Source organism: Nomascus leucogenys, chromosome 3 (genome assembly GCF_006542625.1).
Source record: "Nomascus leucogenys isolate Asia chromosome 3, Asia_NLE_v1, whole genome shotgun sequence".
In the NCBI taxonomy this organism is placed as follows: domain Eukaryota; kingdom Metazoa; phylum Chordata; class Mammalia; order Primates; family Hylobatidae; genus Nomascus; species Nomascus leucogenys.
In genome coordinates this window covers 70,073,135-70,097,768 of record NC_044383.1, presented here as the reverse complement: position 1 = coordinate 70,097,768, position 24,634 = coordinate 70,073,135, and the positions used below count along the sequence as shown (strand labels likewise).

General features: G+C 37.4%; 1 protein-coding gene across 1 annotated transcript; it reads right to left on the bottom strand.

Annotated features, from left to right (window-relative positions):
- Positions 1 to 4,688: 4,688 nt before the first annotated feature.
- Positions 4,689 to 24,241, bottom strand: LOC100585225 (zinc finger protein 714-like). The gene is given in 4 exon segments (XM_030809434.1): positions 4,689 to 5,227; positions 5,230 to 6,045; positions 23,598 to 23,696; positions 24,199 to 24,241. Coding segments are annotated over 4 exon segments (1,497 nt in total).
- Between the last annotated feature and the right edge of the window lie 393 nt (positions 24,242 to 24,634).

The window sequence follows — 24,634 nt, the reverse complement described above, 5'->3', positions numbered from 1 at the left end:
GGGATTACAGGCATGCGCCACAACATGTGGCTAATTTTGTATTTGTAGTAGACATGGGGTTTCACCATGTTGGTCAGGCTGGTCTCAAACTCCTGAGCTCAAGTGATCCACTTGCCTCAGCCCCCCAAAGTGCTGGGATTAGAGGCGTGAGCCACCACACCTGGCTTTTATCTTAATTAACTAATCTGAATGGTATATTGATAAGCAAACTCACCAGTTAAAATCCATTTTTAAGTGCACTAAAAATAGAATTTTCTCATCAAAATCTACAAAGTACCATGTGAAATGAAATAGCGTAAAGAGAACAGTGAGAAAACTGTAGTTATAACTCAGAAGAAGGGCTGTGATGCATACATAGTTGGAAAATACATAAGAGAAACAAATCTGAAGGGAAGTAGAAAATAAAAGCAGCAGAATTTTTTTTTTTTGAGACAGAGTCTCGCTCTGTCACCCAGGCTGTAGTGCAATGGCACAATCTCGGCTCACCACAACCTTCGCCTCCCGGGTTCAAGCAATTTTCCTGCCTCAGCCTCCTGAGTAGCTGGGCTACAGGTGGATGCCACCACACTCAGCTAATTTTTGTAGTTTATTAGTAGAGACCAGGTTTCACCAGGCTGTTCTGAAACTCCTGACCTCAGGTGATCTATCTGCCTCAGCCAGAATTTCTCTTTAAATTCAGCAAGATTCAGTTTTATAGTCTGGAAAAAATGTCCACTCCATATGAAGAATCAATCTTATTTCTTCACCATTGATATTTTTCATTTCTGACTTGAAATTACAAACTAACTCCAGCAGGAATATTTATGAATTATTACGGAGCATCGATTACACAGTAAGAACTGTAATGTATGTTTGCTACATTTATATATAAAAACATCCTCATGACTTATGAAGCCTCCCAGTACTTACCTGAACAAATTGACTCAATAAATAAATATACTTATGTCAATTATAAAAAGTGAAAGGAACAATCACTAAAGAAAAGAAAACATATATTGTTCTCCCCTTAGAACAAAATGGAGTGCTCTCACTAAATAAAATGTAACTTAATACACTACTTTTGGAATTACATCTAAAAATTATTTTGTGTGCACTAAATTTCATAAAAATTCTTATAATCACAGACCAGCTCATATAATGAATACTTCCTAAACGATAAAACAAAAAAATATGTAAGAAACAAAAAAAGTATGGGTCTAGCATGAGTACCAGGCAAGTATATACAGAGAATTTGCGTGAAAAGGTTCAGAACTGTAAGTCATGGATTGTACAGTAATAAATTCAATACAAAGCACAAAGTATACATTTGCTTTCAGTATTTTTTAGGTTTTTAGTTTTATAGCAGCCACCTTATTAAAATTATTTTTATTCCCATATTGTTCTTTTCTTCTGAAAATAGGTACAAACTCATACTCACACACACGCACACTTATTCCATTATTTTCTTACACCTAAAGTTTGTCTTTAGACTAATATATATTTAACTCTTGTGAGTCAAAAAGTCTGCGTGTTTGCTGGCAGACAGGCCACATGTTCAAAGAAAAATATATAACAATTTGGAAAAAATATTAAGAGTTTAGAAATGAATTTTATTTATACTCATAATTTGTATTATGACCATAAAAATAACCCTATAGTAAATAACAATTTAATTGTACATTTAAAATTTTTAAAAAGTGGCCGGGCGCGGTGGCTCACGCCTCTAATCCCAGCACTTTAGGAGGTCAAGGCAGGCAGATCATGAGGTCAGGAGATTGAGACCATCCTGGCTAACATGGTGAAACCCCATCTCTACTAAAAATACAAAAAATAGCCGGGTATGGTGGCAGGCGCCTGTAGTCCTAGCTGCTTGGGAGGCTGAGGCAGGAGAATGGCGTGAACCCGGGAAGCGGAGCTTGCAGTGAGCCGAGATTGCGCACTCCAGCCTGGGCAACAGAGCGAGACTCCGTCTCAACAACAAGAACAACAACAACAAAAAATTTTTAAAAAGTGTAGGATTGGATTGTTTGTAAAACAAAGGAGAAATGCTATGGGTGAAGGATGCCTCACTTAACCCTGATGCTATTATTATATATTGTATTCCTGTACTAAAACATGCCATATAAGTGCATAAATATATACACATATTATGTACCCACCAAAATTAAAATAAATTTAAATGATTAAAAACAAAAATTTAACCTACAGAAACAATATTCTTTAACTTATTTGCAGTTTAAAGCCACTGGCAAAAAAAATTACTAGAGATGTTAATCCACTATGTTACTAAATAGTATATCGTTACCGTCTTTTACCTATACCCTTGAGTAAGGTGGAAGAGGGTAAAGTTCGTGGTATAATAATGCTTCATTGAATGCACAATAGTATTTAACATGTTAAAAATGTTAAGTTAAACTATTAAGTTCACACAATCTAATATTTTAAAAATGTACTGCATCTTATTATATAAAAGTACAATTAGTATGATAATATACAACTAAATTTAATTTTAAATGAAATTAAATGTTTTCGTTTCATAATACAGAATATTAATCTGAACACCAACCTCATGCACCACTCAATATTGTAAGTTAACCCCAAAGAGCCTCTACACTTATATTTTCATTATGCATCTTACATTCTAATGTCTTTACTTTTCAATAGAAAAGATCACAAATAATGCCCACTGAATAAAAAAAGAATCTCCTGCCAGGAGCAGTGGCTCATGCCTGTGTAATCCCAGCATCTTGGGAGGCCAAGGTGGGCGGATCACAAGATCAGGAGTTCGAGACCAGCCTGGCCAACACGATGAAATCCTGTCTCTACTAGAAATATAAAAATTAGCTGGGAGTGGTGATATGCACTTGTAATCCCAGCTAATCAGGAGGCTGAGGCAGGAGAATCGCTTGAAACTGGAAGTTGAAGGTTGCAGTGAGCTGAGATCACGCCACTGCGCTCCAGCCTGGGCGAAAGAGCAAAACTTCGTCTCAAAAAAACAGAACAAAACAAAGAAAGAATCTCTCCTATCTTTGATACAGCAATAATTGATCCCGTGCTTTCACATGTGAATCCAATAGGAATGAAGAAACAGCAGGAATTTCAGAGTTGAATGACATCATTATTCGCTTTTCAAAAAACCTGTAATATTTTTCAAGAAATAAAGTATACTTTGAATGTAATTACAACTGCAAAAAACTTCTGATCCTCTTAAAGTTATATACAAATAATTTTTTCTACCAACTTTAGTTTTATTTTCTATACTCAGCCCTCTGATTTAGTATATCTGATGTGTCAGTGCCTTATGTATTTCTACCATAAATTCTGATATCTACACAGACTTACTTATGGATTAAATTTTTTTAACTTTTACTGCATCTGCAAAAATATATTCTAGTATGAACTCTTTTTTCTAAGCTGTAGTTTTTGAAAAAGTGTTTTTCCAATTTTACTATATTTGCATGATTTTTCTTCAATATAAATTCCCTGTTATTGAACAAAGTGTGAAAGTGCTTCAGAGTTTTTCCTCTACAAAAATTGGCTACAATAAGATCTGTGATACAAGTAAAGGCACTACCACCCGCTTTATATTTGTAACGTTCATCTTCAAAATAAATATTCTTCACTGTAAAAGTTCGTATTTTCTTTTTTTTACTTTTTAGATGGAGTCTTGCTCTGTGGCCCAGGCTAGAGTGCAATCTCAGCTCACTGCAACCTCTCCCTCCCCAAGTTCAAGTGATTCTCCTGCCTCAGCCTCTTGAGTAGCTGGGATTACAGGCACCACCACCGCGACCAATTGTTGTATTTTTAGTAGAGATGGGGTTTCACCATCTTGGATAGGCTGGTCTCAAACTCCTGACCTCATGATCCAGCTGCCTTGGCCTACCAAAGTGCTGGGATTACAGGCCTGAGCCACCACACCTGGTCAAAAGCTTGTATTTTCTGAAAGATCTTTTGACAGTAATTGTACTTACAATGCTTTTATTAAGTATGAACTCTCTGGTGTTGAGATATGAACATATATTAATGGCCTTTTCAGTCTTTCTATTTCTATAATTTATCTCAAGTACAAATGCTTTCCTGTGCAATAAGGTGTGAGCATTGGTTAAGTTTTGCCACATTGTTCACACATGTAGGTGTTTTCTCCAGTATGAATTATCTTACCTACAATCAAGTGTGACAACCATTTAAAGGCTTTGTCTCATTCTTCAGATTTCTAAGATTTCTCACCAGTATAATTTCTTTTATGGTTAGAAAAGTTTGAGGTGTTGTCAAAAGCATTGCCACATCTTTCTGGTTTGTAGTTTCTTTCCAGTATAAATTATCTTATGTCTGTTAAGAATTGAGGGCTTGTTAAAGGCTTTGCCATGTTTTTCACCCTCGTAGGGTTTCTGTACAGTATGAATTTTTTTAATGCTTAGAGTTGAAGACTGGTTAAAGGCTTTGCCATATTCTTCACATTTGTAGAACTTCTCTCCGGTATGAATTATTTTCTTTAATAAGGTTCAAGGAGTGGTAGAAAGCACTGGCACATTCTTCAAAGTTGTAGGGTTTCTTTCCAGTATGAATTTTCCTTTTTTTTTTTTTTTTTGAGATGGAGTCTTGCGCCTTGTGGCCCAGGCTGGAGTAGAATGGCAAGATCTCAGCTCACTGCAACCTCTGCCTCCTGGGTTCAAACAATTCTCCTGCCTCTGCCTCCCGAGTAGCTGGGATTACAGACGCCTGCCACCACACCCAGCAAATTTTTGTATTTTTAGTAGAGACGGGGTTTTACCATGTTGGCCAGGCTGGTCTCGAACCCCTGACCTCACAGTCTGCTCACCTAGTCCTCTCAAAGTGTTGGGATTACAGGCGTGAGCCACCACGCCCTACTGAATTTTCCTATGTTTAGTAAGAGTTGAGGATTGGTTAAACACTTTACCACATTCTTCACATTTGTAAGATTTCTCTCCAGTATGAATTGTGTTATGTTTAGTAAGGTTTGAGGATCGGTTAAAAGCTTTGCCACATTCTTCACATTTGTAGGGTTTCTATCCAGTGTGAATTCTCTTATGTGTAGTAAGGTTTGAAGATCGGTTAAAAGCTTTGCCACATTCTTCACATTTGTAGAGTTTCTCTCCAGTATGAATTATCTTATGTTTGGTAAGGTTTGAGGATTGGTTAAAAGCTTTGCCACATTCTTCACATTTGTAAGGTTTCTCTCCAGTATGAATTATCTTATGTGTAGTAAGGTGTGAAGACACATTAAAGCTTTGCCACATTCTTCACATTTGTAGGGTTTCTCTCCAGTATTAATTCTTTTATGTTTTGTAAGGGTTGAGGACCACTTAAAGCCTTTGCCACATTCTTCACATTTGTAAGATTTGTCTCCAGAATGAATTATCTTATGTTTAGTAAGGTATGAGAATCGATTAAAAGCTTTGTCACATTCTTCACATTTGTAGGGTTTTTCTTTAGCATGAATAAACTTATGTGTAGTAAGGGCTGAAGGGTGGTTAAAAGCTTTACCACATTCTTCACATTTGAAGGGCTTCTCTCTAGTATGAATTATCTTATGTGTAGTAAGTGTTGAGGAGTGCTTAAAAGCTTTGCCACATTCTTCACATTTGAAGGGTTTCTCTCCAGTATGCATTCTCTTGTGTCTAGTAAGGGTTGAGAACCGCTTAAAGACTTTGTCACATTCTTCACATTGGTAAGAATTCTCTCTAATATGAATTCTTTTATGTTGACTTAGGTGTAAAAGCATGCAAAATGATTCATCACATTTTTTACATTTGAAAGGTTTCTCTCCAGTATGTCTTGTCTTCTGTCTATTTGAATTTAAAATTTTATGAAAGACTTTTATATACTTATCACATTGAAATATTTTGCTCTGGGTAGTTGTCAAACACTGGTTTAGTTTATTATAACCTTCTTTGTGCACCTTACACTCATCCACACTTGTGGAGCCTTTTCTTAACTGTAAATTCTCATGTTCACATTTTCTGTATCTTCTCAGTATCACTTGTTGAAAAGAATCTTTTATGTCTTGCTCTGGCCAAAGGTCTCTCGTAAAATAAGAACACATAGCTGAAAGAAATAAAAACAACAAATTATTCAACTTACTAGACTTAGATAAACATACTTTACAAATCTAACCTATATTATACAAACTACATAAGCAAGATGCCATAATAAAATACCACAGGCCCTAAATCCTTCATAGACATATAAATGTAATAAAAACATACTGACCAAAATACATGAGGAAAACTTATAAATAAGCATGTAAAGTTCCCCAGGTGAGTACACAGATGAGTACACAGGAATGCAAAGAAACAGAAGAAAAAGAAAAGTCCGTTACCTTTGCCCAACACAGTTCTTCCTACTCAACAATATAACACAGTGCCTTTCAAATTGCTAACTTTGGGTTTCTTTTTTAATAAACAAGTAAAATAAGGGCACATACATCTATATTACTTGCTTTTAGGGGCCTTTCCGGAAACTGGTCTCCCATAACATAAAGTGCTGAAAAAAATGGTGGTATATTTTGGAGTTACAGTTTGGGTCTTGAGACCAAAGGTAATTGTTACAGCAGCAGAGAGACTGCAGTACAGCAGACAGAAAACAGATAGAGCAAATGGTTACTGATTAAGATGAAGCAGAAATAAACTCCTTTAAAAAGTAAACACAAAATTTTAGACAAGATACATTCTAAGAACATGTTTGAGAGTCTACCAGGATCTCTAACCAAGATAATTGTTTTCAGACTATGCCAGGAGAAAACTACATGATAAAAACTGTGTCAGGTAGCTTTATTTAATGTCCAAATTTTAATCAAAGATTACAATGAATACAAAATAGGGCAAAATGGTTCTATCAAAAATATTATAAAATTTTCAGAAAGAAACCATAAAAAAGATGTATATATTAATTTTAAAAATTAAAAATAAATTGAATACTCAATGAGTAAAATAGGAACATGGAGAACTATAGAAAACCAGAAAAAACTGAGGATAAGAAAAAAATATTTAAAATATCCAAAAAACAGACATTGTAAAGTTAAAAAATATCAAAAGAAAATATAACTCAAAAATTCTGAAAGAGAAAATATTGTCAAAATGAAGAAGCTCAACGAACAATTATGATACACACAAAGATATTTATAACAAACACATATATAAGCACAATTTCAAAAACCACAGACAAGAAGAGAATGGAGCTGCAAGATAAAAATGGCATGTCATTTACAAGCATAGTCTTATAAGATAGTCAGTGAACCATCAACAAAACCTTTGCAGGCCAGATGGAAACTGTGATATAGTCAAAGTCCTAAAAAAAAAATAGCTATCAAGTGAGAATAATACCAGTCCTGCCAAATAAAAAGAAAAAAACCTTCAAAAATAACCAAATTCTGAAAAAACATATTGGCACTTCATATGCCCTAAACATAAAAGATGCTGAAAGCAGTTGCTTCTACTGAAAATAATATAAACAAAATAATTTTATAAATAATAATTTTATCATATAAAATACATTATTTTCTAGGGAAAAATGCACATACACAAAAATGGAATTTCTTAGCATTATAATAACAGCACAAAAAACATTTTTAATTATTCTCTAAAATTTGAAAGGTAAAAGAACAGAAATCATTATAAACATTTGTTAATGATATACAACATAAAATATATGATTAGCAACACAATGACAAATTTGAGGGCAGATATAATGAGAAAAAATTTATGAATCCAGCTGAAGTTCCTTTTTTACCAGATTAAAATACACTGTTTTATCTTTTAGAGGTGTTATGTAATTCCCAATATACCACCAAGAATATATCTGCATAGATACACAAAACAAAATAAGAAGTAAAAGCATATCAAGATAAGTATAAAAAAGACACAAAGACAGAAAAAGAGAAAATGAGGAACAAAGATACAAGAATCAAATAAAACAATAAAATAACATTACTAAGTCTTTGTAACTGGAGAAAAATAAAATTCTTTTTGGAGAAGCAAATGCTGAAGGAATACATGACCACCAGGCCTGCCTTGCTAGATACAGCTATTAAAGAAGCATTAAATATGGGAAGAAAAAAGCTATTACCAGCCACTGCAAAAACACAGTGAAGTACAAAGACGAATGATGCTATAAAACAACTACATCAATGACTCTGCAAAATAAGCAGCTAGCACCACTTGGATAGAATCAAAATCAAACATAACAATATTAGCCTTAAATGTAATAGGCTGAATGCCTCAATTGAAAGACACAGAAGGGCAAGCTGGATAAAGAGTCACAACCCATTTGTGTGCTGTATTAAAGAGACCCATTTCACATGAAAAGACAAACGTAGGCTCAAAGTAAAGGAATGGAGGAAAATTACAAAGCAAATAAAAGCAGGAAAAAAAAAGCAGGGGTTGTAATCTTTTTTTTGAGATGGAGTCTCGCTCTGTCACCTAGGTTGGAGTGCAGTGGCGCAATCTCAGCTCACTGCAAGCTCCACCTCCTGGGTTCATGCCATTCTCCCGCCTCAGCCTCCCAAGTAGCTGGGACTACAGGCGCCTGCCACCACACCCAGCTAATTTTATTTTTAGTAGAGACAAGGTTTCACTGTGTTAGCTAGGATGGTCTTGATCTCCTGACCTCGTGATCTGTCCACCTTGGCCTCCCAAAGTGCTGGGATTACAGGCATGAGCCCCCGAGCCCGGCCTGCAATCATAGTTTCTGACAAAACAAACTTTAAACCAACAAAGATCAAAAAAGACAAAGAAGTGCATTACATAATGGTAAAGAGATCAATTCAAGGAGCACCCAGATTCATAAAACACATTCTTAGAGAACTATAAAGAGACTTAGACTTCCACATAATAATAGTGAGAGTCTTTAATGCCCCACTGTTAATATTAGACAGATCATTGAGACAGAAAAGTAACAAGGCTTGAACTCAGCTGTGGGTCAAGTGGACCTGACAGGTATCTACAGAACTCTCCAGCCAAACACAATACACATTCTTCTATGTTCCACATGGCACTTACTCTAAAATTGATCACATGGCCGGGCATGGTGGCTCACGCTTCTAACCCTAGCACTTTGGGAGGCCGAGGTGGGTGGATTCCCTGAGCTCAGGAGTTCAAATCCAGCCTGGGGAACACAGAGAAACCCCGTCTCTACTAAAAATACAAAAAATTAGCCAGGCGTGGCAGCGTGTGCCTGTAATCCCAGCTACTCAGGAGGCTTAGACAGGAGAATCGCTTGAACCTGGGAGGTGGAGGTTACAGTGAGCCGAGATTGTGCCATTGTACTCCAGCCTGGATGACAGAGCAAGACTCGGTCTCAAAAAAAAAAAAAAGAAAAGAAAAAAAATTGATAACGTAAGTGGAAGTAAAACACTTCTCAGCAAATTCAAAAGAACTGAAATCATAACATGCCACTGCACCCCAGTGTGACAGTGTAACACTCTGTCTCAAACAAACAAACAAACAAACAATTTCATGGGGAAATTTATAGCACTAAATACCCAAATGAAAAAGCCAGAAAGATCTCAAATGGACACCCTAACATCACAACTAAAAGAACGAGAAAACCAAGAGCAAACAAACCTTAAAGCTAGCAGAAGACAAGAAATAACCAGATTCAGACTGGAAGTGAAGGACACAGAGACACAAAAAACCCTTCAAAAAAAAAAAAAATCAATGAATCCAGGAGCTGTTTTTTTTTGACAAAATTAATAAAATAGACACTAGCGATAGAGATGAATGAAATAGACAATAAAAAATGATAAAGGGGATATCACCACTGACCCCATAGAAATAAAAACAACTTTCAGAAAATACTATAAACACCTCTGTGCACAAAAACTGGAAAATCTAGAAGAAATGGATAAATTCCTGGACACATCCATCCTTTCAAGTCTGAACAGGAAGAAGTTGAATCCCTGAATAGACCAATAACAAGTTCTGAAATTGAGGCAGTAACAAATAGCCTACCAACCATAAAAAGTCCAGGACCAGATGAATTTATAGCTAAATTCTACAAGAGGTACAAAGAGTAGCATTTCTTCTGAAACTATTCCAAATGATAGAAAAGGAGGGGCCTCTCCTTAACTCATTCTATGAGGCCAGCATCATCCTGATATCAAGACCTGGCAGAGATATAACAATAAAAAAAAAACCTTCAAGCCAATATCCCTGATAAACATTAATATAAAAATTCTCAATAAAATACTTGCAAACTGAATCCAGCAACACATTAAAAAGCTTATCCACCACAATCAAGTCAGCTTTATTCCTGGGATGCAAGACTAGTTCAACATACAAAAATCGATAAATATAATTCATCACATAAACAGATTTAAAGACAAAAACCACATGATTATCTCAATAGATGCAGAAATGGCCTTCGATCAAATTCAACATCGCTTCATGTTAAAAACTCTCAATAAACTAGGTATTCATGGAACATACATCAAAATAGTAAGATCTATGACAAATCCACAGCCAATATCATACTAAAAGGGCAAAAACTGGAAGCATTCCCCTTGAAAACTAGCACTAGACAAGGATGCCCTCTCATCACTCCTATTTAATATAGTATTGGAAGTTCCAGCCAGGGAAATCAGGCAAGAGAAATAAATAAGCAGTATTCAATTCGGAAGTCAAACTTCTGTCTGCAGAAGCTTGCAGACGACATGTTTGCAGACAACATGATAATAGATCTAGAAAGCCCCATTGTCGTAGCTTCTTCATCTAATAAGCAACTTCAGCAAAGTCTCAGGATACAAAATCAATGTGCAAAAATCACAAGCATTCCAATACACCAACCATAAACAAGCAGAGAGCCAAATCATGAATAAACTCCCATTCACAACTGCTACAAAGAGAATAAAGTACCAAGGAATACAGCTAACAAGGGAAGTGATAGACCTCTTCAAGGAGAACTACAAACTGCTGCACAAGAAAATCAGAGAGGACACAAACAAATGAAAAAGACAGAAAGAATCAATACTGTAAAAATGGCCATACTGCTCAAAGTAATTTATAGATTCCATGCTATTCTGACTAAACTACTACTGATATTCTTCACAGAATTAGAAAAAAAACTATTTTAAAATTCATATGAAACCCCAAAAGACCCCATATAGCCAAGAGAATCCTAAGCAAAAAGAACAAAACTGGAGGCATCATGATATCCAACTTCAAACTATACTACAAGGCTATAGTAACCAAAGCTGCCTGGTACTGTTATAAAAACAGACACACAGACCAATGGAACAGAATAGAGAACTCAGAAATCTAAGACTGCATATCTACAACCATCTGATCTTTGAAAAACCTGACAAAAACAAGAAATGAGAAAAGGATTCCCTTTTAATAAATGGTGCTGGGAGGGGCTGGGCGCGGTGGCTCACGCCTGTAATCCCAGCACTTTGGGAGGCCAAGGCAGGCGGATCACGAGGTCAGGAGATCGAGACCATCCTGGCTAAAATGGTGAAACCCCGTCTCTACTAAAAATACAAAAAATTAGCCAGGCGTGGTGGCGGGCGGCTGTAGTCCCAGCTACTCGGGAGGCTGAGGTGGGAGAATGGTGTGAACCCGGGAGGCGGAGCTTGCAGTGAGCCGAGATTGCGCCACTGCACTCCAGCCTGGGCCACAGAGCGAGACTCCGTCTCAAAAAAAAAAAAAAAAAATGGTGCTGGGAGAACTAGCTAGCCATAGGCAGAAAATTGAAACTGGACCCCCTTTCTTATACTTATACAAAAATTAACTCAAGATGAATTGAAGACTTAAATTTGAAACCCAAAACTACAAGAACCCTAAAATAAAATTTAGGCAATACCATTCAGGACATAGGCATGGGCAAAGATTTCACGATGGAAGCATCAAAAGCAATTGCAACAAAAGCAAACATTGACAAATTGTATCTAATTATAGAGCTTCTGCACAGCAAAATAAATTATCATCAGAGTGAACAGACAATCTACTGAATGGGAGAACATTTTTGCAATCTATCCATCTGACAAAGGTTAATATCCAGAGTCTACAAAGAACTTAAACAAATTTACAAGAATAAAACAAACAATCTCATTAAAAAGTGAGCAAAGAACAAGAAGAAACAACGTCTCAAAAGAAGACATTTATGTGGCCAACAAACATGAAAAAAAGCTCAACATCAGTGATCATTAAAGAAATGCAAATCAAAATTACAATGAAGTACCATTGCATGTCAGTCAAAATGGTGATTAGTAAAAAGCCGAGAAACAACAGATGTTGGTGAGGCTATGGAGAAACAGAAATGCTTTTACACTTTTGGTGGGAATGTAAATTAGTTCAACCATCATGAAAGCCAGTATGGCGATTCCTCAAAGACCTAGAACCAGATATACTGTTGGACCCAACGATCCCATTATACTGGGTATATACCAAAGGAATATAAATCATTCTACTATAAAGATACATGGATGTGTATCTTCATTGCAGCACAATTCACAATAGCAAAGACATGGCATCAACCCAAATGCCCATCTATGACAGACTGGATAAAGAAAATGTGGTACATATGCACCATAGACTACTATGCAGCCATAAAAAGGAACAAGATTATGTTCTTTGCAAAGACAGAGATGGAGCTGGAAGCCATTATTTTCAGCAGACTAACACAGGAACAGAAAACCAAACACTACATGTTCTCACTTATAAGTGGAAGCTAAACAATAAGAACACATGGACACATGGAGGGAAACAACACACACTGGGGCCTGTTGCAGGGGAGGGAGAGGATCAGGATAAATAGCTAATGCATGCAGGGCTTATCACCGAGGTCAGGGGTTAATAGATGCAGCAAACCACCACGGCACACGTTTACTTATGTAACAAACCTGCACATCCTGCACATGTATCCTGAAATAAAATTAAATTACATTAAATTTAAGAAAACAACAAAAATGAAACTGGTAATAGTAATTTTGTATCTTTAAGCAGTCATTTAAAATATAAATTAATTAAACTACTTATTTAAAAAATGTAATCTCAGAACTTTTGGACGCTGAGGAATCTGATCACTTTAACTCAGGAGTTTGAGACCAACCTAGACAACAGGGCAAAAAACTATATCTACAGAAAAAGGTACAAAAAACTATCTGGGCTTGGGATGGCAAATATTTGCAACCCAGCTACTCAAGAAGCTGAAATGAGATCATCCGAGTTTGGGAGGTTGAGGCTACAGTGAGTCATGATCATGCCACTGCAAACCAGCCTGGTTGACAGAGTGAGACTTTATCTCAAAAATAAATAAATTTACAAAAAGAAAAAAATAAGATGGCTTAGTGACTTAAGTTAAAAAGCATACAATTTGCTGTCTATAAGAGACTCATTTTAGCATTGAGTCAAATAGGTTGAAAGTAACAGAATGGAAAAAAGTCTATATTCCATGCAAATAGTAGCCACAATTGGGTGAGGTGGTAATAATTATATTGGATATGTTTTAAGTCAAGTACTAGCATAGGACAAACACGGTATTATATAATGGTCAAATGGGTCAATTTACCAGGAATCTATAACTATCATACCTATTTATATGTATATGTGTCTGTATATATAACATGAGGTTTCCAAAATATACAAAGCAAATTTTGGCAAAGGTGAAGCAAGAAATACATAGCAACATAATTTTAGAGATCAAGACATCATTTACAATAATAAATAGAAATTTCAGATAAAAGATCAATAAGAAAACAGAAAACAGACATTATAGACTGTATTAACTATTTTGCATAAAGAGGAATACCTGAGTGCATAACTTATAAAGAAAGAAGGTTTATTTGGCTCACAGCTCAGCAGACTGTACAAAAAGGGTGTAACAGCATCTGCTTCTGGTGAGGGTCTCAGGAAATTTACAATCATGATGGAAGACAAAGAGTAACTGGACATATCACATGGTAAGAGACGGCAAGCGTGAGGTGAAGGAGTCAGTTTCTTTAAATGAACCAGCTCTCATTTGAATTATTGGAGTGAAAACTTTCTCATGACCAGGATTGCATGAAGGCATTCATGAAGAATTTGTCCCCATGACCCAAACACCTCCCACGAGGTTTCACATCTAACCTTGAGGATTACATTGCAGCATGAGGTTTGCAGCACATAGACATCCAAACCATACCACAGACCAACTAGCCTTAACAGATAGGTACAAAACTTTTCAGTTAAAAGCAAGAAACAACACAATGTTCTTATTTGCACCTGATGTATTCTGTTAGGACACGTCAACAAGTCTTATTAAATACTGGATGGATGTGTGGTTGGTACCTACAGTCCCAATAATTTGGAAGATGAAGGTGGGAGGATCACTTGGGATCAGAAGATTGACACCAGCCTGAGTAACACAGTGAGACCCTGTCTAGTGAGACCCATTACTACAAATAACCCAAAAAATTAGTGAGGCATGGTAGTGCATGTCTGTAGTCTTGGCTACATAGGAGGCTGCGGTGGAAAGATCACTTGAGTCAAGGAGGCTGAAGTTGCAGTGAGTCAAATTTATGTCAATGTACTCCAACATGGGTGACAAATATGATCCTGTCTCAAAACGACAATAAATAAGAAGACCAAAATCAAACACTTTGTTTTCTGACCAAAACTGAATAAAACTAGAAATTAAAAAGTAAAACTGGCAAATCCAAGAATATCTAAAAATAAAACACATGGGTTGAGTGTGGTGGCTCATGCCTCCAATACTAGCATTTAGGAAGTCTGGGCAGGAAGATTGCTTGAGCTCAGAGGTTCAAAACTAGCATGGACAACATAGGAAAACCCTGTCTCTAAAAAAAATAAAATAAAAATAGAAGACACTCTTCAACATATTTTTGTTCAATGGTCAATAAAATTAATTTTGTTAAGATGTCAATACAAATTACAGTGAGAAACAAATTCAATATAAGCTCTTTAAAAATCCCAATAGTACAGTTTCATTATAGAAATCTTATCTGTGGCTGGGCATGGTGGCTTACACCTGCAATCCCAGCATTTTGGGAGGCCAAGGCAGGCAGATCACCTGAGGTCGGGAGTTCAAGATCAGCCTGACCAACATGGAGAAACCCCGTCTCTACTAAGCACACAAAATTAGCTGGGTGTGGTGGCGCATGCCTGTAATCCCAGCTACTCGGGAGGCTGAGGCAGGACAATTGCTTGAACCCGGGAGGCGGAGGTTGCAGTGAGCTGAGATTGCACCATTGCACTCCAGCCTGGGCAACAAGAGTGAAATTCTGTCTCAAAAAACAAAAAAAAAAACAAAACAAAAACAAAAAAAAAAACTCGTCTAAAATTTAAAAATTTGATTATGAACTATAACCAGCCTTCAAAGAGGCATTATACTTCCAAATTTTAAAACACATTAAAAGCTAAAATAGGCCAGGTACGGTGGCTCATGCCTGTAAGCCCAGCACTTTGGGAGGCTGAGGTGGGTGGATCACGATGTCAGGGGATCGAGACTATCCTGGCCAACATGGTGAAATCCCGTCTCTACTAAGAATACAAAAATTAGCTGGGTGTGGCAGCGCCTGCCTGTAATCCCAGCCACTTAGTAGCCTGAGGCAGGATAATCGCTTGAACCCGGGAGGCAGAGATGCAGTGAGCTGAGATCGCACCACTGCACTCCAGCCTGGCAACAGAGCTAGACTCCATCTCAAAACATAATAAATAAATAAATAAGCTAAAATAACAAAAACAGTATGGTAGTGACACAAAGGCAGATAAACAGATAAAAGAACAGAGTGGAGAGCCCAGAAATGAAGCCTTCTGTATATGATTACATGATCTTCCACAAAGTTGCCATAAGCACACAACAGAGAAGAGAGAATCTTTTCAAAAAAATAATGCCATAAACTGGATAACAACACTGATAAAGTTGAATCATTTCCTTGAACCATATACAAAAAATATTTTATTTTATTTTATTTTATTTTTGAGACAGAGTCTTGCTCTATCCCCCAGGCTGGAGTGCAGTGGTGTGATCTTGGCTCACTACAACATCTGCCTCCCAGGTTCAAGTGATTCTCATGACTCAGCCTCCTGAGTAGCTGGGATTACAAGCGCCTGCCACCACACCCAGCTAATCTTTGTATTTTTAGTAGAGACGGGGTCTCACCATGTTGGTCGGGCTGGTCTCGAACTTCTGACCTCGTGATCCACCCGCCTTGGCCTCCCAAAGTGCTGGGATTACAGGCGTGAGCCACCGTGCCCGGCCTGATTTTATTTTATTTATTTATTTATTTTTGGAGTGACGGAGTCTCGCTTTATTGCCCAGGCTGGAGTGCAGTGGTGCGACCTCAGCTCACTGAAATCTCTGCCTCCCAGATTCAAGTGATTCTTCTGCTTCAGCTTCCCAAGTAGGTGGGACTACGGGCACATGCCACAATGTCCAGCTAAGTTTTGTATTTTTTAGTAGAGATGGGGTTTCACTATATGTTGGCCATGCTGGTCTCGACCTCCTGACCCTCACGTGACCCTCCCGCCTTGGCCTCCCAACATGCTGGGATTACAGGTATATGCCACCGCGCCCGGCCTATTTATTTTTTTTGAGATGGAGTCTCATTCTGTCACCAAGGCTAGAGTGTAGTGGCATGATCTCGGCTCACTGCCAACTTCCACCTTCCAGGTTCAAACAATTCTCCTGCCTCAGCCTCCCGAGTAGCTAGGACTACAGGTGTGCACCAGCACACCCGGCTAATTTTTGTATTTTTAGTAGAGACGGGGTTTCACCATGTTGGCCAGGCTGGTGTTCAACTCCTGACCACAAGTGATTCACCCGCCTCCGTCTCCCAAAGTGCTGAGATTATAGGCATGAGCCACTGCGCCTGGCCAAAAAATATTTCAAATAAAATGCTTAGACATAGAAAGAAAAAACAAACAAACAAACAAAAAACAAAAAACTAGTGAATCTCTTAGAAAAAAAAACTTGACATGGGTCTTGGCACCATTTCCTAAGATACGACATTAAATGCATATGCAACAAAGGAAAGAACAGAAATATTTAACTACACTATACTTCAGAATTTCTGCACATTAAAAAAAAAATCAATAGACTGAAAATGTCATCTAGGAAGTGGGTGAAAATATATGCAAATCGCAAGTGAAAGTAGTTAATATTCAGAATATATGAACAACTGTTAAAACTGAACAATAAAGTTGAATAACTTTATTTAGAAATGAAAAAGTAAGGCCAGGTGCGGTGGCTCACGCAGGTAATCCCAGCACTTTGAGAGGCCGAGGTGGGTGAATTACGAGGTCAGGAGTTCAAGACTAGCCTGACCAAGATGGTGAAACCCTCTCTCTACTAAAAATACAAAAATCAGCCAGGCATGGTGGTAGGCACCTATAATCCCAGCTACTCAGGAGGCTGAGGCAGGAGAATCACTTAAACCCAGTAGGCAGAGTTTGCAGTGAGCCAAGATCACATAATTGCACTCCAGTCTGGGAAACAGAGTGAGACTCCAACTCAAAAAAAAAAAAAAAAAAAAAGAAAGAAATGAAAAAATAATTTTCATCAAAAAATATACCCAAATGGGAAAAAAACATTTGAAAAGAAAAGCAGAATTAATGATCTGCAGAGAAACACATAAAAATAAAAATGAGGCCAGGCGCTCGCCTCACGAGTGTAATCCCAGCACTTTGGGAGGCCGAGTCAGGTAGGATCACCTGAAGTCAGGAGTTCAAGACCAGCCTGACCAACATGGTGAAAACCCCGTTTCTACTAAAAATACAAAAACCATCCAGGCATGATGGCAGGTGCCTGTAATCTCAGCTACTCGGGAGGCTGAGGCAGGAGAATTGCTGGAATCCAGGAGGCGGAGGTTGCAGTGAGCCATTGCGCCATTGTACTCCAGCCTGGGTGATAACAGTAAGACTTCATCACAATAAATAAATAAATAAATAAATAAAATGAAAAAACAAAATTGCCTCACACTCATTACAATGGCCACTATACCTTTTTTTAAAACACCAAATCTGTTGATGATGCAATGAAAATAAAACTATGTTGACTGTTGGTAGAAAACAAGATGCAACCATTATTTTAAAATGTTATAAATGCTTCTGAATGAAAAATGGAATTATCATCAAATACAGCAATCCCACTTATGAATATATTTCCAAAATATGCAGCACAGGGCCTAGAAGACAAATTTGAACATCCATGTTTATTGTACCAGTATTCACAAAAGCCAAAAGGCAGAAGCAACCCAAGTGTCTCTTAATTTACAAACACATCAAAAATGTAACATATACATCCAATGAAATATCACAGAAATCAGATTATCAAATATTATCGTAATTAAATCAAATATAATCAAAGAAATCTTGTCACATTTTAAGATAAACTTTGAAAATATTAAGTCATGTGAAATAAGCCCATAACAAAATGATAAAAACTATATGATTCCACTATGTATATGAGATATCTTAAGTAGTCACACTCATAAAAACAAAGTGGAACGGTGTTTGTCAAGGGCTGGGGAGAGGGCAAAATGGGTTCTTGTTAGTTAAATGGGTACTGAGTTTTAGTTTCACAAGATGTAAAATTTCTAGAAGTCTTTTGCATAACAATGTGAATATATTTAACATGACTGAAATGTACAGCTTCTTTTTGAGACAGCGTCTCACTCTGTCACTCAAGCTGAAGTGCAGTGGCACAATTATGCCTCACTTCAGCCTCAAACTCCCAGACTCAAGTAATCCTCCCCTCAATCTCCCAAATAGCTGGGACCACAGGTGCACACTACCATGCCTGGATATTTTTAAAAATTTTTGTAGAGAGGGAATCTCCAAATGTTGCCCAGGCTAGTCTTAAACTTTTCAGCTCAAATGATACTCCTGTCTTGGCCTCCCAAAATCCAGGGATTACAGGTGTGAGCCACCACCATGTCTGGCCCTGAAATGTGCACTTAAATAGACTTAAGATGCTGAATTTTAATATGTTTTTACTGTTTTTTCTTCTCGTTTTTTTGAGACAGAATCTCGCTCTGTCACCCAGGCTGGAGGGCAGTGGCGTGATCTCAGCTCACTGCAACCTCTGCCTCCTGGGTTTAAGCGACTCTCCTGCCTCAGTCTCCTGTGTAGCCCGAATTACAGGCGTAGGCCACCATGTCCAGCTAAATTTTGTATTTTTAGTAGAGACAGGGTTTCACCATGTTGGCCAGGCTGGTCTGGAGCTCCTGATCTCAAGTGATCCGCCTGTCTCAGCCTCCCAAAGTGCTGGGATTACAGGCGTGAGCCACTGAGCCAGGCCTGTTATGTGTTTTTACAACAATTACTTTTTCTAAAGGAAAAATGGAAAAAATACTAAATTACAAATCTTCTCAAAAATTACCTTCAAATCACAAAAAGTGTTTCTCTCACACAAAGGAAATATATATTCATCATTAGGCACATGGAGAAAATAAGACATAATGAAAATATTTCCATGACTCCTCACTTAGACAAGGTAAAATACCCACTGAAAATCAGCTAAGAAAGAATATATACAAGAGAAGCCATAACCAATATAGGGGTCATATTTATAGATAAACACACATACATATATAATCCAATTGTGATAGATGTATGGCTGATTTATCTCTTAATTAAACATCACATTGACTTAAAGTATACAAATAGAATTGCCAATTGGCTAAAATTATAATATATAAGAAAAACTAAAAAACACAATAAGCTGATGTGAAGAAACCTACACTGAAAAAACACTAATATGAAAACTGCACAACAGTAAGAGACATGTTTACTCATAAAATCTGATATGCAACGTTAATATACCTTTAAAAAAGAATTGTCTGGATAACTACAATATTTGTGTACTCATGGAAGGCAGGTATTTCGAATAATTGGCATGCACTATGTGGCAGTAAAATTTCACAGAATATGCAGCATAATTATAAATAGAATATACTAATGAGGAACTTTTAATAAGCATGTAAAAGAAATGTGATAATTTTTATGTTTTAAATATATTCTATTCTTACACAAAATGAAACTGCTGTAATCCAACTTCAGAAGCAAAGAACAACATTACATTGCTAAATTAAAACTTATGTTTTTCAAAATAGGGTTAGAGCCTCTGATATGTAAAACAAATATTTACAAGTAAATTATCATTTAGATATATGCTGAAGAAAGTGGGTGAAAATCCTATAATTCCTTTTTACCTGCAGCAAACTTAAATTTAAGTAACCATTCTAGTAATATGGAGTGCCTATCAATTATCTGATTTATTTCAGGCATAACATGTAAATTCTAGCACATTGTCCTAAATGTCTGAATCTAAAATTACAGACAAGTGTGAAATGGAAAATAGAAAGTAAAAATGTATAGAAACATTAACATCAGTGACATGAAAAAATAAAAGGTGCTCTATTTGATTATCCTCACCACAGCAAAAAAGTTTTTCAGTCATCCCTGACAAAAAAAAATGCCTTTATGAGACAGCCAGGCAACATGGCTCACATCTGTAATGACTGCTACATGGTACATTGAGGTTGGAGAATTGCTGCAGGCCAGGATTTCAAGACCAGCCCGGATGATAAACAAGATCCCATCTCCCAAGTAAGTGCCTTTAGAAGAGCTTTGAGACCCAGGGAGGGAGTTGTGAAACTCTGCTGAAGCCCAAGATTGAGGAGTGTTTTTTTCAGAGGACAGGCACTTATTCATGTGGGAAACTACAGGACCCCTGGTTTTGGCTAGAGACCAAGCAATGGCCCACCCAACTTGGTCCAACAGAGAATTCTGAAGTTAACTCTGTAACCATCCCAAACTCCTCCCAATTACAGTCTAAGAGAGGTCCTGCCCTTCCAGAGACCTGGAGGAAGACACCCATTTGCAGCCATGTAGACAGGCCTATAGACCTTGGTTTTTACTGTAGTCCCTGAAGTAGTTTAATGACTCAGTTCCAGCTCTCTGAGCCACAGTTCATGATCAGTTTTGCTTAACTAGAAACCCACACAGTGACCTGAGGAAATCCTCTCTGGTACTCAGTGAAAGGGAAACCCATTCACATCCTGATATAAGGGCCATTATATATGGAGCCAACTGCAGACACTGCCCTCGTGTCTGCCCTACAGATCAAAGTCTTAAAGAATATTCAATCTGTCCAAAAATAAAATGGAAATTACAATTACCCAAGCCCTTTGTAACAAACCATCTAAGGGTGGATGCTAGCACAGACTGAGCAGTCTTATGACCAAGCTACAACCCCTTTTCACTACAAACCCAGAGGGCATCCCATCACCCTAGGGACACAACAGAAAAAGATTTTTACCTCCTGAAACCAGTTTATAAAAGCTTAAGGAGTTGTTTGCTCCTTCAAATTCACAGATATCAATATAAAACTATATTGTGCCCATTGTCAATGCTTCTATTTTAATGTAGCACTGGAAGTGTATGGCACAAGGATTAGTCAAAAACATTTTTAAAAAGCCAATGGAATTGAAGAGAAATAAGTAAAAAGTTGCTTTTTGTGGATCGCATGATCTTATTATATAAAAAACCATAAACAGTACATTAAAATTTGTCTAAAAAGCCAGGTGTGGTGGCTCATACCTGTAATCCCAGCACTTTTGGGGGCTGAGGGGGGCAAATCACAAGGTCAGGACTTCAAGAACAGCCTGGCCAACATAGTGAAACCCTGTCTCTACTAAAACTACAAAAAAAAAAATTAGCCAGGTGTGGTGGTGGGCACCTGTAGTCCCAGCTACTTGAGAGGCTGAGGGAGGAGAATCATTTGAACCCAGTAGGTGGAGGCTGCAGTAAGCTAAGATCACGCCATTGCACTCCAGCCTGGGTGACACAGTGAGACTGTCTTGAACGACAACAAAAAAATTGTCTAAACTAATAAATACAGTCAGTAAATTAGCAAAATATAAAATTAACATACAAGTTATGGTTCCATACACTTAAACTGATGCAATAAAGAAAACAATCTTATTTATAATAGTATTAAAATAATAAATTTCTGAAAACCAATTTAACCAAGAAGGTAAAAAATCTTTTTGTTTTATTGAGATGGAGTTTTGCTCATGTTGCCCAGGCTGGAGAGCAATGGTGCCAACCTGGCTCACCACAACCTCTGCCTCCTGGGTTGAAGCGATTCTCCTGCCTTAGCCTCCCGAGTAGCTGGGATTACAGGCATGTAATCTATGCCTGTAATATGGCCAGCCACTTTTGTATTTTTAGTAGAGACGGGGTTTCTCCATGTTGGTCAGGCTGGTCTCGAACTCCTGACCTCAGGTGATCCACCCTCCCTGGCCTCCCAAAGTGCTGGGATTACAGGTGTGAGCCACTGCGGCTGGCCAAGGTAAAAAAATCTTTACAATGAAATATATAAGATATCAATGAAAGAAATTAGAGAAGACAAAAATAAATTTAAAAATATTTTATGTCACTGGGCGTGGTGGCTCACACCTGTAATCCCAGCACTTTGGGAGACCAAGGCAGGTGGATCACAAGGTCAGGAGATCAAGACCAGCCTAGACAACATGATGAAACCCCATCTCTACTAAAAATAAAAAAATTAGCTGGGTGTGGTGGCACATGCCTGTGATGCCAGCTATTAGGGAGGCTGAGGCAGGAGAATCACTTGAACTAGGAAAGTGGAGGTTGCAGTGAGCTGAGATTGCACCATTGCACTCCAGCCTGGGTGACAGAGCAAGACTCTGTCTCAGCAACAACACAAAATTTCATGTCTATGGATTGAAAGAATAAATATTGTTAAAGTGCTATATTATCTAAAGTAATCTACACATTCAATAAACTTCCTAATAAAATTCCAGTGGCATTTTTTTCACAATAGAAAATACAATTCTAAAATTTACAAGAAACTACAATAAACTTCAAATAGCCAAAGCATTCTTGAGAAAAAAAAGAACAAAGCAGAGGGACAGGACATCATAATTTATAATTTCAAACTATATTTTAAGACTATAGTAATAAAAACAGGATGGACTATGCAGAAAAATTAACAAGAAACCCCTAATGGAACAGAAACCACTACTCTCACATATTTCAGACAGAATGCAAAAAGAGAACTAAAAAATAATGTAACATAGAGTTTTTCAGCCAGGCGCAGTGACTCACACTTGTAATCCCAGCACTTTGGGAGGCCAAGGTGCGCATATCACTTGAGGACAGGAGTACCAGACCAGCCTGGCCAACATGGTAAAACCCCGTCTCTACTAAAAACACAAAACAATTAGCCGGGTGTGGTGGCAGGCGCCTGTAATCTCAGCTACCCAGGAGACTGAGGCAGGAAAATCGTCGAACCCAAGAGGCACAGGTTGCAGTGAGTCGAGACCACGCCACTGCAATCCAGCCTGGGCAACCAAAGCAAAACTCTTGTCTCAAAAAAAAAAAGTGTTTTTCAAAATTATGCAAATATTTGTGTGTTCACCTAAGGAAAAGGAAAATTCTTAGAGAATTTAAAAGCATAAGACAGAAGATGCCCTTTAGTGAGAGAAAATTTTAAGAAAATATTCAGTCTTCTCAGAAACTATATGCTTTGCAACACAGCTTCCCAAATCACATTGTAAGGACTGGTTTTTTTTTTTTTTTTTTTAACCTTTGTACCTCTCATCTGTGTCATCTGTTGTGTTCACTCTCACCTACCCGGGGATTCATCCACCATCTCACGTCTCTTCATATTCCAGGGCTCTTTTTCTTGCTCCAGACTGGTGATTGGGTCTTGCTTAGAGACAGCAATCCCTGCTTTATTAAAAGTAAATAGCATAAACCTTGCTTATATTCTCTGGTTACCAACCTAGTACTGTGCTCAGTAAAAAGGATGTAATAGAATATTTTAGAAAATTAATCCTAAAATACTAATTAATGAGACACATCTCTAACTATTTAGAAAATATTTTAAATTTGTAGGTCCTTAATTTTACTACCTGGTACTCACGAATCAAAAATTGATGGTGGAAAACAGATTTTAAGATACGGGCAATATTTTATGCCACCAAATTTCTGGAATTACCACTAATCTAGAGTGAAGGATGCAGATCAGCTCAGGAATGTGGAAAGTTCAGGTCAAGATGAAACACGTTAAAGAAATTCTTTTCTACACAGACAAATCATCAAGATTTTCTTGAAAACTGGGATCAGAAACTCATTTATACAAAGTATAAATTACCAAAAAAAAAATTCTACAAAAAAAGAGACATAAAACGTTTAGGGCATATTAAGAATTATGTATTAAAGTTATTCTCACCCAAGAAGACCAGGTTTTTGTAGTTCTCTAACATCACATTCATATATAAATTCCGCTGAGCAGGGTTCAGGCATTCCCCCTCCTCCAGAGAGAATTCTATGGCCACATCCCTAAATGTCAATGTCTCCTGAAAAACACAAGCACAGAGACACACATATATTTACCAAGTGGCCATGGGCAGAATTTATTATTTCACTTAAGGTGAAATGAGAGAGTAAAGAGAATTGGTTCTGACTTATAAGAATAACTGAAATTATCCAATAATTTTTAACACAGAAATATTCTCTAATGTATTCTCTTACTCTGAGGGCAGAGAATGGCATAAGATCCACAACACCAGTGCATATATAATACCTTTCTGGATGATAAAGAATATAATTGAGGACACAAACGTATACATTTTTGAGTGCTATATTTACATCATAATGAGTTGTGT